General features: G+C 45.5%; 5 protein-coding genes across 5 annotated transcripts in view; 2 read left to right on the top strand and 3 right to left on the bottom strand.

The window, feature by feature from the left end:
* LOC126561385 (uncharacterized) overlaps positions 1 to 22,879 on the bottom strand; it is a 390,544-nt gene that overhangs the window by 121,863 nt on the left and 245,802 nt on the right. The gene's annotated exons all lie outside the window — the stretch shown is intronic.
* LOC126557212 (cytoplasmic dynein 1 light intermediate chain 2) overlaps positions 1 to 22,879 on the bottom strand; it is a 367,651-nt gene that overhangs the window by 154,314 nt on the left and 190,458 nt on the right. The window lies entirely within an intron of this gene.
* The window catches only part of LOC126562509 (uncharacterized), a 301,387-nt gene that overhangs the window by 217,513 nt on the left and 60,995 nt on the right, over positions 1 to 22,879 (top strand). The gene's annotated exons all lie outside the window — the stretch shown is intronic.
* LOC126559037 (carbonic anhydrase-related protein 10) overlaps positions 1,503 to 22,879 on the top strand; it is a 34,756-nt gene continuing 13,379 nt past the window's right edge. The window contains exons 1-2 of the mRNA XM_050215143.1: positions 1,503 to 1,578; positions 20,101 to 20,148. Coding sequence (XP_050071100.1) covers positions 1,518 to 1,578; positions 20,101 to 20,148 — 109 coding nt within the window. The 5' untranslated portion in view covers positions 1,503 to 1,517. The remainder of the gene's footprint in view (positions 1,579 to 20,100; positions 20,149 to 22,879) is intronic.
* LOC126557347 (lysophosphatidylcholine acyltransferase-like) overlaps positions 3,348 to 22,879 on the bottom strand; it is a 238,922-nt gene continuing 219,390 nt past the window's right edge. The window contains exon 10 of the mRNA XM_050213080.1: positions 3,348 to 3,357. The gene's annotated coding sequence lies outside the window, so the exon portion shown is untranslated. The remainder of the gene's footprint in view (positions 3,358 to 22,879) is intronic.

Below are 22,879 nucleotides of genomic sequence, written 5' to 3'. Positions count from 1 at the left end.
ATTGCAGAAAAGTGGTTTTCCTTTCGTAACAGTGCGTGTGTTTCGGGCACGTTTTAATGCCTCGCAGTGAGGAGACAATGGCGCCGGTCTTCACACAACTCCTTTGCAGTGCGGATCAACGCGACTAGTAAGCCATCCTTTGGCCAAGCCACGGTTAAGCCAAGAAGAGAAGAGAACGCCCTAAAATATGGATCTTTCATCTACAATCAGTGAAGGATAATTTTCTAGCAAAACGAACTAAATTTACAATCAAAAGAAAGGAAAGCTTTAAGCGCCGATATTCGAAAGCATAAGTTTGATGTGTGGTCTGTAATACTTCATTGAAGCTATTTATTTTCCTTTTTGAAATTTGAATCAATTTTTTGTTAAATTAATTCATCATTCTTTTATTTCAAGCGTTTTTCTCTAAGCCTTTTTCATTTTTAACACGGACCAGCCCTTTATTTAAAATAAAATTTTAGTTTTGTTACAATAACTATTAACATCCAACTCGCTATGTTAGTTTTTCTTTCATTTCTGTTCCATCGCAATGGTTCTATCGCAAAAATTCGATCTTTAAATCATGTTACTACTGATAATTATTTTATTTGCTTGGAGTTGTTTATGTTTTCTTTCATTTCTTGTAGGAATTATCGTACTCACAAAGATGTTATACCCTGGAATCGTACTTCTATTTCTTACATTTCATATTATCATATTTTCTAGTAAGCTCTTATCAATTTTACTTCTTCACTTCCTGTAACAATATAATTTATTTATTTTTAAATCTACGATTTTTTCAATTTAAAGTGTGTGTTTTAAGCCGCTTCTCGTTAAGTATTGCCGCAAACAGAATTAATCATTCAACAGTCTTTGAATTTGTGCACCAAATCTTCTTTTGCTCCGCAGTTTTAAACATAAACTTAACGAACTACAATCAGATAAAAGTGCATACAATCTGCGGGAAGGGATCAAAGGACGATTCGTATATCTTTCTCGTTGTCAAACAGAATCCGCGCACACCCGCTTCCTGATGTCGAACAGGATAAGTGATTGTTTACTTAACCTTTGCTTTAATTATTAATTTGTCCAATTTTTCTAATAAAATGTGTTGCCTCCTTCAGAATATGCAATGCATAGCTGTGTAGGTGTGAGATTTACTAGTTGCGTGTGCATCAATCAACCATACAACGGACCGTACACCGCTCGAAACGTAATCCTTAGTGTGCAGTGAAAATTGAAACACTTCGTCTAGATGTAAAATCCTACCAGTAACTGTTTCGGTTCTACACACGGTGGGGCGTTGTATAGCGGTAATAGTGAAAAGGGTGTTGGTTACTGCCACCTAACAACAGTGTGCTGTGTGCTGCATACACACACACACAAATGTGTGGCCGCGGAGTGATCTTTGTTAGGCGACGAATTTGTCCGTTTAGTGCTCGTGCTGTGGTGTGCGGGCGGCAGCAGTGAGCGCAGTCCAGCAAACAGGGGAGGTGTAACAGCAAAGTTCAGGTCCACAGCGCAAGGTGTAAAGAGTCATGTCAGTCATGCATCCGAGAATCTTCCTTAACGTTTGCTTCCTGCTAGTGCTAGGATATGGTAAGTTTGTGTGGGTGGGTGTGCTTTTTATTTGAAGGGATTTCACCTTTTATCTTGCAGCTATCAGGCTCGAATGTAAATTCGAACCAGTGGGATGGGGGGAATCGGAGGTGTGGAGATTCATTTTGGAAGGATTTTGCCTTTCGTCTGAATTTAAAGCGTTTGAGTAAACGGTGTTTAACGGGTAGGATGCATCGGAGCAAGTAGCTGAGAATTTGCAGCATGTCGGGCTTCAGCAGCGCTGGGCGGAATGCAACTCGTACCTGTAAAGTATGCAAACTCGGATGAATCGATTTGCTTAAAGAGGGCAGACTACGACTTTGATGAAGGCAGGCCCGAGCGTCCTCCTGTGCTCGACTTTTGATGCGATCTTTAAAGCCGTCCACAAGTGCCGAACACCTTGAAGAGTCATTTCATTTGCAGGTTTTTTTTTTGTACGGATGAGTTGAGCGTTGGGTAGCCGACACAATCGTGGGGTGGGATGTCAGGGAAAGAAATCTTCATCTCCCCACACCCGGAGGGCTTATTTTCCAATATCCGGCTTTCTTTCTTTCGGCGCCCTCCTGCTCGAGTCTTGATGCCTTACTAGCATCCGTAATGTGTGCTTCTAGGAGAAATCGGGGTGAAGAAGTAGGACAACCAACAAAAAAAAAAACATTAGAACACGATTGCTACCGACGATGATGATGATTATGCTGATGGTTGATGCTAATGAATGAGCACAACAGGCAGGCACCTTTCCTTCGACAAGCACCGATAGAGTGACTGCTTCTGCTCTGCAATCGACCAAAAACGCACAGCTCACACATCCGGTGTGTTTTGTCGGGAAAGGGCGTGTTGTGCAACTTCAATACACCGACCCCCTCCCCCCCCCCTCCCTCCCCTCCTCCCACCGTCCCCTTCATGTTCCCTTCATTACTCACCACTGCTGGGGTAGAAATTCATTGTTTGGAGCGCGATGCCACACGACGCTGTTTTTGGACGACCGAGTGAGATAGCTACCGCCAAGCTATTTCAGCACCGAAACCTAGCAATCACATGCGCCACCACCGTAAAAGCCAGATTCATTTCCTGTTTAATCGAAATTCGTTCAAAGGCCACACTCCAAGCGACAACTCACCTCCGTGCTTGGTGCGCACTGTTTGCCAACACCGATAAATTGTGTCCCGTTCGGGGTTTGTGTGTGTGTGTGCGCAAAGGACGAAATTCTCCAAACCTTCACCCGTCGACGAGGGTGGTGAAAACCGAACAAATTTCACTGACCACAGAAACATAATTTGCATTGCCATTTGCCCTTTGTTCCATCCCTTACCACACACGCACACACAAAAAGGGTGTATCAATGGCGAGTGTAGTATCAAAACCACCAAAAAAGCCAACCGGTGTACGCGTGGGGAGAAAGATATCTGTGCACTACAACCTCATCATAAACGGAAACACCCCGCAGGGGTGTAGTGAGCGGTTTTTTTTTTTTTGTTTCAAAACACAAAATCAACATTGAAATCATCGACGCATCTCACTCACGTTAAACCACCATTTGCCATGGTGGTTGTGCCTGCGAGGTGTGTGGTGTGTGAGAGAGTTTTCCGGTTACAAAAATAAATACCCCGTACTCGTGTACCCGTTTACCAACCAACACTAATTAGTATGAATTTTCATAAAAGAAACCCCATAATTCGGGTGAAGATTTGAATCAATGTTCCGGCCTTTTTGTCGGAGGTGTTAAAGATTGATGCGGAACGTTTGATACGGATGTGGCACGAAGTTACCACACCCTGCCTTAGATTGATTCGACTGGCGGCAATACCGATGATCCTGTTACATGTTATGTGATATGAATAAGCGCAGCTTACACGTCTCTGTGGTTTGGTGATTGTAGCGGAAAAGACCGAGCGTTTATTATCCGTTTGTGTCCCTACCGTTGTAACGCAACTCACTTCGTTCCTACCTATCAGTTCGTTACTTACGCGTTGCTTATATTCAACTGATCGGCATAAGCGAATGAAAACATTGCTGTATCCGGAACGCGATTGATAAGAGAGACTCCCACGAACATCCTGTTTGTTGTACATCGTTTGTTTCTGGAACGCTATGAGGAGTATTTGCAGGTGTTGGGAGATCGCTCCGCTTGCTACGTAGATTGCTAGTGGTGTACAATGGGTCAAGACAAGGGCTGAACTTGACCAGTTAAGAAGTTCGGTACATCTCTGGAAACCTTCCTCGTAACAACTTTTACAAAAGGAAGTTTAGGCGCGGTAACCTAACTTCTATGCATTACAGCAATACTGAGCATTACATCCTCTCCCCCTAAAGCTGTACTGATCTAGCTTGACATATGCGCTTAAAATCTTTAAACTCTTAGACGTAATATTCTTGCGCTCATTTCTAACTTCTCGACCAAGACAGATTTTTGTTTTTTCCTAGATCATTGTCTCTATTGAGCATTATCTCCATGTTTCGCATATCCTAAATCGCCAGACATGATAGTCTGGCATTGATTGCTGAGGTGAATATCTGGCGAGCTCTTGCAGGCGATTGTTTCGCATATGCGCTTACATAATTAACTTAAAATCTTTAAACTCTTAGACGTAATATTCTTGCGCTCATTTCTAACTTCTCGACCAAGACAGAATTTTTGTTTTTCCTAGATCATTGTCTCTATTGAGCATTATTTCCATTTTTCGCATATCCTAAATCGCCAGACATGATAGTCTGGCATTGATTGCTGAGGTGAATATCTGGCGAGCTCTTGCAGGCGATTGTTTCGCATATGCGCTTACATAATAAACTTAAAATCTTTAAACTCTTAGACGTAATATTCTTGCGCTCATTTCTAACCTCACGACCAAGACAGTCTTTTGTTTTTACCTAGATCATTGTCTCTATTGAGCATTATCTCCATTTTTCGCATATCCTAAATCGCCAGACATGATAGTCTGGCATTGATTGCTGAGGTGAATATCTGGCGAGCTCTTGCAGGCGATTGTTTCGCATATGCGCTTACATAATTAACTTAAAATCTTTAACCTCTTAGACGTAATATTCTTGCGCTCATTTCTAACTTCTCGACCAAGACAGAATTTTTGTTTTTCCTAGATCATTGTCTCTATTGAGCATTATTTCCATTTTTCGCATATCCTAAATCGCCAGACATGATAGTCTGGCATTGATTGCTGAGGTGAATATCTGGCGAGCTCTTGCAGGCGATTGTTTCGCATATGCGCTTACATAATAAACTTAAAATCTTTAAACTCTTAGACGTAATATTCTTGCGCTCATTTCTAACTTCTCGACCAAGACAGAATTTTTGTTTTTCCTAGATCATTGTCTCTATTGAGCATTATCTCCATTTTTCGCATATCCAAAATCGCCAGACATGATAGTCTGGCATTGATTGCTGAGGTGAATATCTGGCGAGCTCTTGCAGGCGAATGTTTCGCATATGCGCTTACATAATTAACTTAAAATCTTTAAACTCTTAGACGTAATATTCTTGCACTCGTTTCTAACTTCTCGACCAAGACAGATTTTTGTTTTTCCTAGATCATTGTCTCTATTGAGCATTATCTCCATTTTTCGCATATCCTAAATCGCCAGACATGATAGTCTGGCATTGATTGCTGAGGTGAATATCTGGCGAGCTCTTGCAGGCGATTGTTTCGCATATGCGCTTACATAATTAACTTAAAATTTTTAACCTCTTAGACGTAATATTCTTGCACTCATTTCTAACTTCTCGACCAAGACAGAATTTTTGTTTTTCCTAGATCATTGTCTCTATTGAGCATTATCTCCATTTTTTGCATATCCCAAATCGCCAGACATGATAGTCTGGCATTGATTGCTGAGGTGAATATCTGGCGAGCTCTTGCAGGCGATTGTTTCGCATATGCGCTTACATAATTAACTTAAAATCTTTAAACTCTCAGACGTAATATTCTTGCGCTCATTTCTAACCTCATGACCAAGACAGATTTTTGTTTTTCCTAGATCATTGTCTCTATTGAGCATTATCTCCATTTTTTGCATATCCCAAATCGCCAGACATGATAGTCTGGCATTGATTGCTGAGATGAATATCTGGCGAGCTCTTGCAGGCGATTGTTTCGCATATGCGCTTACATACTTCATTTTTATTTCGTAACGACGGCCAGGTGTAATTCTATGAATTCATGAAATGAATTTGCTAGGCTTACACATATTCTCATGCATTCTGAAATGAACCGTTGTCGATCGAAGGATCGACAACTCTTCATCAAACCATACGTTGATTAAGCAGCGTGCAAAAAACAGTTTTGGTGAACACAAAAAAACATCGCACACGGCTACATTTAAAGCGCATTCAAGCGCCCCGAAATAAACCTTTAAACAACTCCGAAACATTCTCTCGGACAAAGAGCGGAGGCGGAGCAAAGTATGCAAAACTTTCACGGTACATGAGTGATGGAGACGAATGGGGAATTGTGTGGGAACGTGTAGGTGGTAAAGTGTTTGGTTTTTTTTGTTTTGTTCCTGTGACTTGTTCTGCCTTTCTAGGGTGGTACAAAAATTGTCTGGCATATGTAGGGCGAACGCCGTGACTGCTTGCAGTCACCCACCGTCCGAGCTTGTTCCTTCTTCCTTCAGGTGCTGGCCCGTCCGGGGTCCGTGCTGCACTAGCGGTGATTTAATTTCATAAGCTTCCGGATGTCCTCAACCAAAGTTGTACGCTCGCAACTCTCCCCATCTATCCACCCTGCTCGTCCACCCCTTTTGCACAATTTTCCTCAGGGAACTTCAGGGGTGGTACGTGCCTGGACACAATCTCTCCAGCATCGAGAAAGAAGCAACATCAGGGCGGTCGATTGCGTTTCGCTTGTTTTCGTCCCTTTCACCGTTTGTGTTTGTATGTATGTGTGGGTGGGCGCGTGTATGTGCACTAGTTAAACATCTTCTAACGCTTTTCCATCGTGCCACAAGTACGCCCGGTCGCGGGACCTTGGTGATGGCAATCGTGTGGCAAGTGGCAGAACGTGATCTACACGCAGTCAACAGCTCGTTAACCGGCGTGCAGATATTTGACGGATGAAATAGCCCAAACTAATAGGCCTCTCTACCACCCAATCTCACCCAATCCATCCCTTCCCCCCCCCCCCCCCCAGGCGATGGTGGGTGCGAATCGTTTTCGGTGTTTTGTTTTCGTGCCCTCCTCCTCCTAGGAGACGAGGAAAATGTGTCCTTGCGTGCCGTCGCCCGTCCGGTTGGAAAAACGTTGCGTGCCTACAGAATAAAAAACACACACAGGAACACGTACACTCACGTCTCGACACACTCTCGCTTTGCTTTGCGCACTAAATTCATTAAATATGGAGATTCCGAACCGGACCGGAACCTCGAGGAAACTTGTGAGTCGCTGTTTCCGGTGTGGGGTGGAAGCACACACCTCCTCCCCCCCCCCCCCCCCCATCCTGCCTTTGGCTTTTCCACCGCACCACCTCGGCATGACGCGTTCATCTGTCGGCGAAGGTCTGACTTTTGTGTGCGCCTGCTGCCGGATGTTGAGGTCGTTTCGGTACGATCGCTAACGCTAACGCGATGACAGCCCACTTCCGCCCACGGGCAGTACAGTGCGGGAGAGAGAAGTACGTGCACGATACGGATGGACACACACCAACACCACTTTTCCCTGTTCACGCACATATCCGGCCGTGTCTATGTGTTTGGTGCCAGGCGAGGTAGATATTTTATTTATCTTCACATACAAACACACACACACACACACACACACACACACATACCCCGTTTTTAGAACACAGACCCACCGAGAATAGCAGCAACATCCTATCGATGTCTGTCTTGTTCAAACCTAGCAACAAGGAAGGAATTTCGGACTATCGGTCACACGTTCAAACCACCGGGATCGGATGCTCAATGACGGACAAAGTTGATTAGAATTCATCCGCAAACGAGACCTGATTGACGCGCGATACAACAAACACACATGCAGCAGGACAAGCACATTCGAAATTGTAATTGAGCTGTAGTCCTGTCGTGCTTTGAATGGAGGGCATGAGTTTTAATTTGCCACTCCTGCCATCACCAAGTCCTCTAGACCACTGATGAGAAATTGGCACACAGATAACAACAACAAAAAAATCCATAAACAAACACATTCCGCTCTTTCTCTATAGATTCAGTTAGTAGATTCCCCATCAGCCTTGTGTACGTGGGGATGTTTGCTGATGTCTTATAGCTGATGTTGGAATGTTTTTTTTTTATTATTATTTATTCAAATAGAATGGTACGGCCGTTTATGCTAGCTGTTGGAATGTCACAATCGAAACAATAACAACAGCACCAACTATCAGGAAACATAAACCAATAAGTACTTGGCAAACGTGAACAGCTCTCCATCCTTAATGGCAATCGATGTGCGTTACCAACAAAACCTATTCGATCGGCATCATGTGGCGTATTGCGATCGTAGTGAGAAGGCCAAGAGGTATTTTCTTTACCTCTCCTTTTCTTTACCTATTCTTAACCTACCTTAAAAATTAAAGCTATGAAGTAAGCCTGCTCACTTACCGATAGCTTTACCTACGAGAGTATCCTTCCATTCCCTTCTTGATGGACCCTCAATACTCTGACGTTACTGCCTCCGTAACGGAGGCCTCTTCTGCGGTCTCCAGCGACTTTCGCCTACCATGCTGATTGGAAGTTCGCCTTGATCTTTCCTTAGGTCGCCGTCGTCGGTGAATCATTTCTTCTTGCGACGGGGCAGAAGGCCGCTCGCGACAACGTTCAGCTATGGGGAGCAGTGCCTCTCCATCACGCACAGCCTCAACAGCTTCCTGCAGTACCGCATCATCCTTAGCTGTTGGTACTGCTGTCACCTCTGCTGTCATTTTGACATTAGGCTCTGGACCCCACTCGGGAACGCGAATGCTGTCGCCTCATAACTCGTGTCCGGTTGTCGCGGTCCTCTCCCACCAGAAAGGGGTCGTCTGAATCGGCCTCCTCAACTTCCTCAGCTGAAGCAACAATAAATTCTTCCGTGAGCTCTCCACCCCCACACTGCGCCACAATAATGTCACTCCATTTCTGTACAAAAAGAGCTCAGGAATGATTTCTTATTGTTTACAATTCGGAAATATAATCTCGTCTATAAATACCGAACCACTCCCACCAACACACCGCGCGCCCTTGCTCTCGGGGTTCGCTTTCCATCTCCCACCGGTAGGGGAAAAAGGGGATGTGATGAGCGTTTGGACAACGAGCGTGTTACGTCCAGATTTTTTTCTTTACAGCTTCGCGCGCATCGACGCAAATCGCCGAAGGACAGTTTGCGGCGGTGTATGTGTTGTGACATTGACGACTCAATGGTGATGGATTAACTCCATTACTTAGCCCGGGTAATCGTTTTCGTGGGCGATGATCGATGGCTGGGCTTAGGGTTTTTGGGGCGCAGCTTTGTCCCACAATAACAAAAAAAAAAAAAAACCGTTCACAAAAGGTAATTCAATTTGGTTCTCTTCTTCTCATCCTGGCCAAACTCCCCCGTACCGGGCGAGGGTAGTGGTGCGAAAGACAAAAGAAAACCCCACCACCACAAACAACAAAGGGGAGAAAATATAGCAAGGACAATAATTGCTTTGCATCGTTTTGCCCGAGACCCAGCGGAGACATTATTAATATTGCGCGTGTGTATGTGTGTTTGTGTGTATGATGTGGTCTGCGTAACGTAACTAGGGGTTGAATCGTGATTTTTCCTCCACCGAGTTCACCTGCTTTTTCCTAACGCTTACCTCACCAAGCAACAAAATACAAAAGGTGATGACATCGTGGAGCCCCCCCCCCCGCCATCCCCCCTCCCCTCGTGCCTTTCTGTAAGTACGGCACACGATGTCCGCAAAGCACCAGAGCGAGTGGTAAGGTTCACGCGAGCGCCCTTTAATGCGGTGAGGGAAAATCTTCCCCAACCATCGATCGCTAGGGAGCATCAGCGTCTACGAGCGTCTCTGTCCCTATTCTCGTTGACTTCTTTGTTGTTTTTGTTTGGCACTAGTGTTCAATTTTCTCCGTTATTGGCATTCAACATTCCAGTGCGAACACACACACACACACACACAGATACACAGACACATGTAGAGCAATGTCGCATTCTTCCCATTCGGCGAAGGCGGAAAGGACACATGAATAACGTTGAGCGAACTCTCGAAACGATATCAATTTATTACTCCACTTTGCGCCTTGACTGCGCCCATGAAGCACACTATACTGGCGGAGTAAGGTGGGTAGGAAGAAGGAAAGGCGGGGGAAGGCGGAAGGGGAATAAGAAGTCTCGCTTTTAGCTTCCATTTTTACTCCCTTCCTTACATCCTTGCCAGACACTGTGGGAGTGGTGGGTGTCTCACACATTTCCGTGTCTTTTTTCCGGTGAAGAGTACACGGAAGACAGAGAACAACCCCTTTGATACGCGTGTGCTTGCTTCGCTCTAGGAGGGTGGAAGGAGGGGAAGCGGAGGGGGGGGGAGGTTGGCTGTCTTGATATGGTGGCGGCATACATACTTCATCTCATATTGTGATAGATTAATAGTTGGGATGCGCGCACCCTCGAAAAGGGATCAGGGAAGCAGTGTCAGCAGGATATTTGCTACCAACAGTCGGTGCCGAAAATTTGCGCTATCAAGATACACGGATACAGGGTGTTCGAGATAAATTTGACAGTTTCTGAGGGAATAGGAAAGGATTTTTTATCAAATTAATGTTAAATATTAAAAAAAAATTTTTTTTACAAAGTTTAGCTTACCATGTTTGCCGCATTTTTTATTCGAAGTACCCCCCCCCCCCCCTCCCTCCGCGTCGATGGCCGCCTGCATCCGCTTCCGGAACAGCGCGCAAGCCCGGACAACCATGTCTCTGGGGATGGCCGCAAACACGGCCTTTATTCTGGCCACCAGCTCCGCTTTGGTATTGCAGGACGCCTTGTTGGTGTCCCGCTCAACTGTGCCCCACACAAAGTAATCCATAAGATTAAGGTCAGGGGAGCTGGGTGGCCAAACGTCGGTGCTGGTGTATCGGTCGAAATTGGCAGTGAGCCATTGACACGTTTTTACGGCCGTATGGCATGGTGCAGAATCCTGCTGCCAAACGTACGGCCGCCCATTGGCCACCGTCTCAATCCACGGCTTCACCACGGTGGCCAGCAGGTCAATGTACCCGTCAGCATTCAGCCGCAGGCCCTGGGGGAAGATGTGAGGCGGCATGTGAGGCATGTGAATCCTCGAGCTGTACGCGTATTGTTTTTACGGTGTTCAGCGAACACATCGCCGCCTTCCGAAATTCGGCATTCGTATGGCCGGCACGAATCATCATAACACACGTTACGCGCTTGTACAATTCGGACGGGTTCCACATATTTACGGAGCAAGACATTTTTTACACTTGTTCGCACAACTTTTAGCAATCGAATGACATATCAATCATTTCGATACGTCAACTCAACCCTGAGATATAAACCCAAAGGCCAGTTGTCAAATTTAGCCCGTACACCCTGTATGGCGCTATTATTGTGAAAGAGAGTTAAAATTTTCTACCAACACTTTACAATCTTTGCGAGAGATTTGTGTTTTTATAAAGCAAAATTTTCTCTAAAACGGAACGGAATAAAAGTACCGAAACGGAACGGATTTTGAAGAAAAGGAATCGCGGAAAGGAACTATTTTGCTAGGTTCGAACCGGAACGGCCAACATCAGGTAAAGCTCAACCTCCGGTAGCGATGCCGTACGGCCGTTTGACATGCACTGTCGGCGAATCGTTACGCCCGAAATGCGATTATGGTGCACATTAAGGCTGTTTTCCCTCTTATTGCACACACGTTTTCTCACACACTTGCTCTATGTCGTTTAAATACTTTGCCCTTCCATTTAGATTTCCACCCGTAATTCGCTCTTTCCAAGGTAAAATTGCCCTCACTTGGCATTCCAGGTTGAGCTTGCTGGGAAGAAAGTTGAAGCAAGTCTGAAGGTGTGAATCGTTTGCCCCTTGTTCAGCCGCTGGTAGTTGTGGAGGTGATGGAAACCACTCAGCCTGTAATTTCTATACAGCACCGTATCACAAAGACGGCGAACTTTTGGTATAACACGCGCGCTTGCGATACACAGGCCGTACTAACGGCAATCCTCGTTTCGAGCAAATTATTTCGCTAATTTTTGCGTGAAACAACTTATAAAATTATTTCATAAATTTCCACAATTTACCGACTATTGGTAGCTTTTTATAGGGAAATGTGAGTGTTTATGAGTTTGTAGCATATCTGCTAAACATCTCACTTAGTGACAATTTAAAAAGTATTTGGTTTTTACCAACAAACGACAAAAATTAAAAAAAAAATCCGTATCCCACAAACATGCTAATATTCGAACTCGAGATTTAAACCAGTGTGTATATACAAATGCGTTCAAACCGACAGAACCGTTTAGGCACAGCAAATATTTTATGTTCGTCTAGAAAGCGCAGTGCGTACAGTTTTACCAAACGTTTATATGTTTTTAGTGAATTTTATGTACCGCAGGTATTATCAAAATAGCAACGTGTGTTAATTTTTGATACATGTAATTATAAAATATTAATATTATTAAAATCTTGTTTACATGTTCAACTCTTCAACTACACAATATACACTTTCCATATCAATCGCACCAGCTTCCATAACTATTTTGGAGGATTTTGTGTCTATTTGTGCTGATTCGCTAAAGCAATGGGGGGTTTTCATATCAGTGGCCGAGGATTTCATTGCGATATTCGCTAAACTTGGCCCGCCGCACGCTATAATTTGCATTTCCCTGTATTTACTTTGTGCTGCGCGCGCTAGCTAACACCAGAATTCCCGCTTCGTTCTTGGCGATCCTTATTGTCTCCTTCGCTCGATCAACCCCTCTCTTCCTCCCCATTGATTCTCCTGATCAGCCGTATCTTATCAGCCGCAAATCCTTTAGGCTTATAACAGATCGAGAGAATCGACCGAAAGCGAGAGAGTGTTTGATCGAGGTTGGAGTGATGAATGTCTCTCCCACAATTAGGTGCAGCTTGGTGCAAAATTACCCATTCAAATGATGGTGGCTTTTGTTGGGACGGTTTCAAGCAAGGCTGGCTTAACACAGCCTGTGAGAAGCATTTGCAAACGTTGGGAAACAATTGTTCGGCATCACAAGAATTTATAGGATTATTTTCTTACACCACAGCACCAAGACTCTCGCGTACATCCAAAACATCCCGAAAGCTTGTGCTTAAAACCCCTGACAACTATTCACTCTGTCTCGCTGCTGTTTTTTTTAGCAAGGGTCGTGGTGAAAATAAATACGTCTACACGTACATACTCACACGCTTTCTAACGTGTTGGGGGGGAGGGGGGGGGGGGGAATTGAAGGCAAGCTACTTCAGTGCCAGCGGAGAAGCGAACGGGGCCCGAGGGGTGGAGAAGAAAATTGCTGCATGATAATGTTGTGTTTCATTATCATATTCCATGCAGCGAGCTAATGCGCCCGGGCGCGCTCAGCACACAAGCTTGCCGTTGCGTTTGCGGGCTGTCGCCAAGCAAAATGAATCACAGCGCCGACGACAACACCAGCTTGGGGAGACCGTGAGGGATTTTCGTGTCTCGGATGGGGTAGTCACGAAACTTCTCGGCAGTATGTCGTACCGCCCATTTTGGATAAAAGGATATATCATCTAGCGAAACTAGCATCGTCCCCAAACCGGATGAGGGCGCACCCGGGGTGCGGAGGATGGTAATTTTTTCGACTGCTATTTATTGGTCGGATTAGTGTGCGAGGAGCGTTTGGGGGGCGAATGTATGTGGTTGTCCTCGTTTGGATTTGTTCCATAATTTCTTACCCGAGAAAAAAATCCTCTTGTTACGTATGCGGGTGGTGGGTGAGAGAGCAAAAAAAAACACACACACACACACATACATAGACGTCTTGTGCTACTCGTCGCCCTGTTTTCTTTATCCTTAATTTCAATCTTGAACCACGTGTCACTTTTCATGAGAAAAGCTGGGGGAAACGGAACGGACAGGAGTAGCGGTGATGTGCAAGTTACATAAAAGTATTTGGAACCGATGGAGTAGCTCCAATTTTGTGCTGTTGGAATCTATTCTGTCGAGGATAAGATTTGGTTTTATATGGTACGATCCAATTTTTGTCGAGTGATTCTCGTACCGGTCGAACGTTGCACTGCTTTTGTTGTCCATGAATATTGCTTAATGATGGTCGCTACTTTTTTATGCAACTCTCCCGCCCGTAACTGTCCAGGCAGTGGCAGGGGATGGGGGAGGGGGGGGGTGCTGCACACTCATAATTCCCATCCTCTTTATCGATGGAGGCGCCTGGTCGCTCACGATCATTATCGTTAGTCTAAATTGGTTTTTGCTTTCCATGAACTATCTTAACTATTTCGATTGACCTATTCTTTGTTTGGCATTGAGTTGAGCATAGAAGAAACGTCGATTCTCGCGCTATATAATTCACCCATTTTTAAGTGTTCGACAATTTTTGCTCATGTAAAAAATTTTCCTTGAGCCGGTAGGAAATCGCTTAATGTTAGATAATAATAGCAGAAACAACATTAAGCACCTTTTGATGTGCGCATTGTATTTAGAATTGGCTCTCAAAAGTTGTTTGCAATGCAAAATGGGGATGATAAATTGTTTATCCAACGAATGAGTTTGAACGATGCATCGCACGTGCCTTTTCTTGCTAGCATGATGTAACCGTGCACGGATAAAATCGCTGAAGAAGATATCTGATTTACTGCCCTCTCCGTTATTGCTGCCGTTGCTGCCAGCATGACTATGGGCTGACTGAGAACATGAAAAACGAGCATTTTCCCCGGGGAAAAATGCATTTATGACCGCCTGCCTCTTCAATGTAGTTGAAGGTTTGCAAGGCGTACATGCTGCTTTCTAATCGTGCCTCCCATTGACCGTTCAGCCCAATTAGGTCCATCGTAACTGGCAATTAAAATTAATTGCTTTTTTTAGTAAGTACTGGGCGCCTCCACCCATAAACATTTCCTACTATAATAAAAGCAATCGTAACCAGCACGAATGGATGCTGCTGAACGAGAATTTATCATTTATCTTATAATCATTTCTTTTCAAGCATTCGCAAACAACCTGCTTGACGAAAAATTTATCGTGCTTGATGTTTTGAGTTGTGGTTTGTGAGGCATTACACTCATTCCCTGAGCTTATAATGATCGTTACAAGACGAAGAAGTTTTTGGATGTTTTTCTTTTTTTGACCATCACCACCCCAATAGTGCAGCGTTATTTTCCCGGTGGCGGCACCAATGAGTCTGCGAATCAATCGCTGTAACGATTTATATAGTCGAAGGTCCGGGAGGGATATTTTTCTTGGCACAATATCGCATTCCCTGTACCCGAGGAAAAAAAAAACGTATACACGCGCACAGATACACACGAACAGCAATGTATTGTATGATGGCGAAGTTCTGGCGCCAGCAAGTTTCGATCCACAGCATAAAAAGAACCCTTCACAGGACTGGCAACTGAAATGGAAGGGGCAGAAAGTGTGGGTAGGAGCGGTTTTTGCCCTAGCAGAATTTTTACCGGGCAAAACTAGCAGGAATGATGGGGGGGGGGGGGGGGGGGTAGCGATGATGGAGAACTAGTTGGCCAATTGCCAGCGTCGCGTTGGCTCCAGATCCCGGTCACAACGCAGCCACAGATTGAACGCGCGCGCTCAGGCGCTCCGGTCTCGTTAATGGCGCGCTTGGGGCAGTGTTGATGCGCCACAGAGTTTAGTGTTGCAATTGTGTAGTGCCCCACAAAGTGGGGAATGATTTTATTGTCCCGCTTACCCAACTTCTACCCCTACCGCCCCTTCCCTTCCCTCGACAGCGCACGCTAGAGAATCATTGCAAAATGTTAATTATTCATACCAGAGGCTCGCACTGTCGCCCGAGAGTGGAAAAGGAAAAGAAAAGAATGTTTAAAATGCATTTTTTTTCTTTTTTTTTCTTCGGTGTTTTTTTTTTTCGTTGCTTTTCTGAGCATGGAGCACACAAATTGGAAATAATTTCCATCGAAAATGAAAACCACTTCGGCAAAAGCTGATTGGTTGGTTTTTAGTTGATTTACTCAATTGGCACCTTGCGTTTGAGGCACCGGAAGGCACCAAACAACAATAAAGAAGGTGCGAGAGGGAGCGAGAGAGAGAGAGAAAAACGCGGAAAGTTTTCGGTTCACACCATCACCCAATATTCCATTCACCTACTCGTGGCGGACATTTTGTCTGCTACTTGCCACCCATATCCTCCCCTCCCTCCCCCCCCCCCTTCTTCATCCCCGGCAGCACTACACATAAATCTGCTCTCCTATATTTTTCAGTGCCGCTGTGCTGTTTTGATGCGAATTTAAGACTCAACTATTTTTCCGAGCGGCACTTCAATGATCCATGGCAACGCGTTTTCCCCCCCCTCGGCAGCATGTTTCCGTGCTCATCTTTCCCAATCGGCCTCTCCTGCACGGCAACCGTACTAGTTTGCTTGTTTTATTTGCAGCCTGTCGATGGTTCTAAAAGCATCGTGCGGCGACTGGGGTTCATTTTTCACCGTTTTCTTTTTCCTTGTACTTTCCGTTTCCAAGGAAGCAACGACATCTTTCCGGTATCTGTCTCGCTACGGTGCTGGTGCGGTAAAGTTTTACAGGGGAGGAGGTTTAAAAATGGGAGAAGGAAAAAAAATTATCTAACACATTCGCTCTTCTTCTTCTTGTCCCTTCCCCCCCCCCCCCCCACATCCCTCGGCCCAAATCAACCCCTAGAGATAGAGTTTGGCTCCCTGGCACGGAATCAATCGGTGGAACATTTCGCATTGATTTGGCCCGGTAGCGCCGGCAATCATTCCGTTCCTGTGCAGGATGGTTTCGCTCTGCCCTCCGCCAAGAAGTATCGCTTCCTTGCTAACACGGTGTGGGGAGGGGATGGAAAGAAGAAGCTCAGAAAGTAGTTGAAATAAAATATCCTTCGAGCGCTTGACTCATTTTGAACGACTTCATCCGATTTTCCACATTCTCGCTAGTCTCAGAAACAGAACGACGCAGAAAAATGGTCTGCACCACCTTCATCAGCAGATTACCACGCGGCGCCCGCACAGCCAAAAGATCTACCTTCACCCCCCTTCCCACCGAATAGAAGGAAGCGGGAGAAAAACACCACGCTCACATATCATGGTTTTCGAGAAAAACGAAACAGAGCAAAAATTATCCTTCCTTTCCTGTGCCAGCCAACACACAGCACACACAACCCAGGCTGCGCTACCAACTTTTTGGCGGCACCGAAAGCTAAAACCTTTGGAGGAAGAAATATCCTCCTGCTAGTTGAGGGGTTGGCTGGAGGAGGGAAGTTGTGAAAAGGGGATCGAAAAGGAGGAAAAGCAAAAATCACTTTGCCAAGACCGAAAATTGTTGAACGCTTCGCTTCGACTGATTGACGCTGCGGCACGCTACACAGGAAAACTAGGGGAGGCGGGTGGTGGGGAGAGGGCAAAAGAAAACAAAAGAGAAAATGATGAGTGTCCGACAAGCGGCAGGATGTCGGAAAAGGAGATACCCGCACACACGCTCGCCATGATTCTTGCGGGGGGGGGGGGGGGGGGGGGGGTTTCTCTGTCCTTACTTCGACGTCATGATACACACGCCCCACGTAGGAAAAATAGCTACTGTACCAACAACAAAAAAAAAACAAAGAAGGATGAAACGGGAGTATGAAAAGGGTGGAGCAGGAAAGCAGGATACGACTTTCTCGAGACCGTCGCGCGAACGGAGCGTAATAAAATAATCATGGCGCCAGACATTTTGACGCCAAAATATTTCTTCCTTCCATAAATTTTTCTCAATCGCTGTTCTTTGGCCCTTTGAGCTGCTTTGAGTGTGCTAAGACGAAGGGAGTGAGATGGAAGAAGGGATTTGTTGTTTGCTGGATGATTCAAGAAGAATGTTTTGTTTTTTTTATCCTCCCCCTTCACTCTCACTCCGGCTCGCGGGATTCGAAGCGATTTACTCCAATCTAAGAAGAGTTGGTCACGATAAAGTAGGGAAAACAGATAAAACATCTTTCGCCCGAGTGTGGCTTGCGTGAATGAAGTTTGCCAACAGTTTTTTTTTTGTGTTGCTTTGTGTTCTTGCCGATTTTGACTTCAATATCTCCAGGCGCCCCCTCCTCTGCGCCACTGACAATTCAATGACAGTCGATGGGTTTTCGGCAACGTTTCGTCTGGCTGGCGCCTGGTTAGTAGCAAAGCTGTCGACACGCTTATAGCGTTCGTTTCCTTTGCCGCTTTGCATGGTCGCAACAGAATGGACAAGTTTTAACCGAGCTGAAAGATGAAACAAAGACACATCTTACGACCATTCCTTTTTAAAACCATCTTTCGGAAGATGGAGCGCGACGTGAAAAAGTTTAGCACGCGATGATGGTTGAAGAAAAAAAAAAAGGCAGCGTAAAAATAAATCGCATGCTGCTGGACAACAGAACGCCGAACAGATTTTGTGCCCCCACCGTTTACAGAGGTGGTGTGTGAAGGGTTCGTCGCTTGTCGCTTTATCTCGCTTATCACTAAGCGCTTTACTTGTCTCGTGTTGGTTGATTATTGTTTCATTTCTGTCTTCTGTCCCTAACCCAACAATACGATGCGCGTCACGGAACGCTTCACTATCCTTTCTGCTAGTTGTCACATTATCTAAACTCCCTCCGGGGGATGGTTGGATGGAGGTGAGAGAAAGAGAGAGTGAGAGAGGATAGAGGGGCACAGAGAACTCTGCCCACGTTTCCAATCGGTACAGCTAGTCAGTAACACGACTTGGAAGCGCAATGGTTTCCATTTCCACCACCGCTTATCTACTGCGAAATGTACCGGAGACTACCATCAGGAAAAGATTTCAAGAAACATTAGACAGCAAACCCCCAGAAATGATAGTGTGGTCGTTGGCTGCTGGTCACCTTTTCCAACCAGTGCTGACAGATGACAGCAGAAACCGAAAACCGGATAATCGAGTGAAAGATTATTTATATCCTTGGGGTTTCAGCAATTCTATCGCTGGGCCGTTTACTGAGACACTAAGGAATGTAGGATCAACACGCCAAAATTCAAACACTGTGCTTCTTTTAGAGTGCTGCGAGGCCGAGATTGTCCCTCTAGTCCTCCTGGAGGGAAAAACTCGTTCTTCACTACTAAATTTCCTCAATCGTGTCTCCGTTTGGTGTCGGAATGATGGCCCGTAATTATGTCCCCATAAATGTCTGAAGTCGAGTAACATCCGTAACAGACACGGATGTATGACTGGACGAGACTCTCTCACCTTTACCATATATGTTGACCGTGTCATTGCCAAGTTCTCAAATCCTTGGGTCCAACCTTTTGAAGACGTTGTTGTTGAAATTGAAAACTCAAACTCGAATCTGGCATCTTGAAGTTAGTCGGCAGTTGGCAGTTAGTGTTCTGACTCATATCTGAACAATTTACTTAATATTTCTGACGCTGGCGTCCTAAAGATTGCTGCCAATTTAAAAGAAACAAACTACAACCGTTTGAATCTCTCTTTCTTCCTGTTAACGAGTGAGAAAAATAGTCTCCTCTTATCTACCAACTACCCAGTATTGCATCCGCAATCTTGTTTTCCAGTTGCTTTTGTCCGGAAACAAAAGCTATCACGAACGATAATAGCACCATTTTAAAAAGCACCATTTAAGGTACGAGCGTTTTCTGCTTCGAGCGGCACAACAACGTAGTGGTCAAATCGAAACAGTTGCCAACAAAGTTATGCAATTTTTAAGCACAAAATGTTTTTATCTGAATCATAAGAATGGCGTTAATTTGGAGCACTATATAAGTAGAACGTTTTTTGTTTTTAGTGCAAACATTAAACCCTTCCCTTTTCGAAGGAAGTTCAACATCGTGATCTGGTTTCTGCTAGGCGACGTTGCTAGACGAATTTTAAGCAACACGGTCGAAAGGGCAATGCAGGAACTTGGGAGAAAAAGAAACACTATAGGAAAGCAGATGATTCACGACCACGAAGTGTCTGTGTCCTGAGAGAGTGAGATGCTGCCAGAGCAAGAGCAGGATACGCCGGCCTTTCTACCAAAGGTACGCGACATGTGGTACAATCAGTGCTCTACGGTTAAAGGGTGCGAGTTTCCAGCTGCTCATTGCAGTAGGCACAAACAAGCGCACACAACGTGATTTGTTTTCCTTGCGGGCGCTCCTCGTTCGACGGTCTAGCCTATCCTGTCCTTCGCGTTTATCCTTCCCCGCGAGGCACCAAAAAAACATGATTGAATTAAAATATTTTATTCATGTAATGCAAGGTGAATCTCTTCGCCAGATGGAGTTTATCGTATTTCTTTTTTGCATTTTTCATCCGTCGAAAGGATGTTTTGGCAAGAACGACCAACGCAAAAGCATACCCTGTTAGTCATTTTTCTATATTTAATATTTTTTTTCTTTTTTTTTCTGCAGAAATCGAAGCCAGCTGGGAAGAATGGTGGACATACGACGGAATTTCAGGTAAGATTTGCTTATGCTTTCAATAGCAATTTGTTGTGGTGTATAGAAGGTCGCTTATTAATGGCTTCTCGAATGGCGTCCACTCTAAATGGCACATCGTAAGGGTGCTCTTAATGTTACCCATAGCCGCACAAAAATAGGCGTTAGTTTGCTACGAAAGGAACTATTCAAAATTCTAAGTAGCTGCAGTATATTTGGATGGTTAAGACTTGTCTCGCTTGCTAGTGACGGGGCCACGCGGGCCCTCCCCCATCGTCGATCGAAAATATAAAGATATATAAACTCGATGTACAGGCCACTTGTACGCTTGTCGGGCGAAGCGTACAACCAACCCTACCTCGGCGCACATTACAAGCCCTAATGCCTCCACGAACAATGGATGCAATGCCCATCAAAAACCTGCAAATAATAGCCAGCACTTCACGTCACTCGCCTGTCGGCGCTGGTTTCTGCCTTACGTGTTATGGAGCTTGCCTAACAATCAGGCGCACCACACACACGCACACTGTTTCCTCGGTAGAGTACTACTGGAAGTCCACCATTTCGAATTCATACCAACATCCGTGAACTGTCACGTGAACGGCACACCATCATAACCCCCGCTCCCGGCTGCTTCCTTCATCCAACCCATCTACGTCCTGCAAATCGTGGCAAATAAACAGTTCCGCTACCGTCTGCCACTGACTTGTATGACTGGTTCGAGTGTGTCTTTCCACAAACCCCCCCCCCCCCTCCCCTCCTACTCGTCCGAAGAGTGCGTCCACACGAGATCGTTTCACCCGATAGTCGGAAGGTGACAAACCACCGTCAAAACTCTCCAATTTTGCGGCGCATCAATATCCCGACAAAAGACTCCATCGCTGATTGTTTGGCTGTTTTCGGTGGTACAGCACGAAAGTGCAAACCGGGCACCGGCCTGACAACCGACATCGTCAATTACACACATTCCCGAGCATGTGTGTGTGTGCGCGCAACAAATGCTTACGACGCCCTTCGATCGATCGAGTTGTCGTCCATACGGTTAGGCTCACACTCATTCCATCTTCTCTCGCAGTCTCCCGGTATGCGAAGACAGACAGACAAACAATGTGAGATGTTAGAGTGATAATTGAAGTATTAGACTTCCTTTACAATTTTCTCTTTCCATTTGGAAACGGATCGTAGAAGAGCTTTTTTCTGAGCGTCACACTATTTTCTAGTTTGTTCAATATAAAGGGACGAAATGTTCCGATGTTGCAGGATTATCGACATTTGTTCTCAACAATGCAAACTTCTTCTTATCCGGTTCGTAATTCCATACAAATAGTTTAGCGATGAATATATGACCGATAAAGGAATTTAATGGGAACTTCGCAGCGTATCGTTCCCTTCTTGCAAGAACCGATCGAATGCCTTTGCGCGCGTCTCGATGTTCAACTTCCACCATCCTTCAATGCCCCTTAGCACTAATGGGGCCTGAGCTTCCCACTGGAACTGCTTACGCAGGACGCAAGCGAGATCGACGACGCTGCACCTACTTGTAACATCGTTGCATTTCAATTCGAGTGCTTCTGCATACCTCGAATAGAGTCATACGAATCTTTCCTCCCGGGCCCAGATTCGAAACGGTGTAATGGCAGCCCAAACCCAAAAGGTTTTTTTTTTACTGCTACTGCTGCACACACACACACGTGCCGCTCATTCATTTTGTTCCGGTCGACGGATGGAATGGGGCGCCACAATCTTGATCGCTCCGTTTACTTTAGAGCGCTCCGTGGTTGCAGTTTTATGCTGAATGTGCGCGCGCTCGAGCCAACCCTCCCTACCTAAACGAGGTTTTTTTTTTGTATGTGTGTGTGTGTGTGCTTTTGTGCGATGACCCTCGATTTCCTGGCACTCGTTTTAGCGAGTGAATCGGAAACGGATTTTGCATGTCTAGCACAAATATGTCTAACGCTCGATATGTGTGTACGCGCGCCAGAGCTTTCCAAAATGCATCCATCGTGCCCGGCCGTACCGCGTACCGGGCGCCCCCATCCAGCAGAATTCGACCACTACACCACCAGGCGGCTCCATCGGAATGAATTAGAAGTTGTGTGCCAAACCGTGTGTGCGTGTGTGTGTGTGTGACCTTTTGTGAGCACGCTCGTGTTCTTGGGAAATGGGAAAGTATGGTCTGATCCTAGCCCCCCTCCCTCATATGCAATGGACTCTGCTGCATTAAGCGCGAATTGAAGAGCGCAAGAAAAGAGAGAAAAAACGGCACAAGCACGCACACACACACACACGCCATACAGCCACACTTACTTTAACATAATCCTTTTAAGCGCTAGCATTTTATCCAGACGCTTCAACACACTCGCTTATCGGTGCCAGCTCATCTTTTGCCTTCTGGTTTTGCGGGGGGATTGTCGAGGCGAGCGGGTTTGGGAGGCAAAAAACCCCGTCATCGTGTAATAAAGCGTACACAGCGATACCACCACCGAGCGACGGGGCCTGGCCCTTTCAAAGCTCATGTCAGTGCGGTGTTTACTTTGTCGGTGGTTGCCGATGAAATTATCGTACCGGTGGCATCTTTATCAACAAAACGCGCTGAGAGCGGTGGGTTTCGCTACGAGAGCCGTTTCTCCTATCCTTGTTTTGTCTTTCTTTTCTGTGTCGGTGTGCCGGTGCTGCTTGTTTTCCAATTTTCTTGCACGTCCCTCCCAACAGACACACAACTTAGGTGCATTAAATCTACGGCAAGTGTTGT

This window comes from Anopheles maculipalpis, chromosome X (assembly GCF_943734695.1).
Source record: "Anopheles maculipalpis chromosome X, idAnoMacuDA_375_x, whole genome shotgun sequence".
In the NCBI taxonomy this organism is placed as follows: Eukaryota; Metazoa; Arthropoda; class Insecta; order Diptera; family Culicidae; genus Anopheles; species Anopheles maculipalpis.
This window is presented reverse-complemented; position numbering and strand designations above follow the sequence as displayed.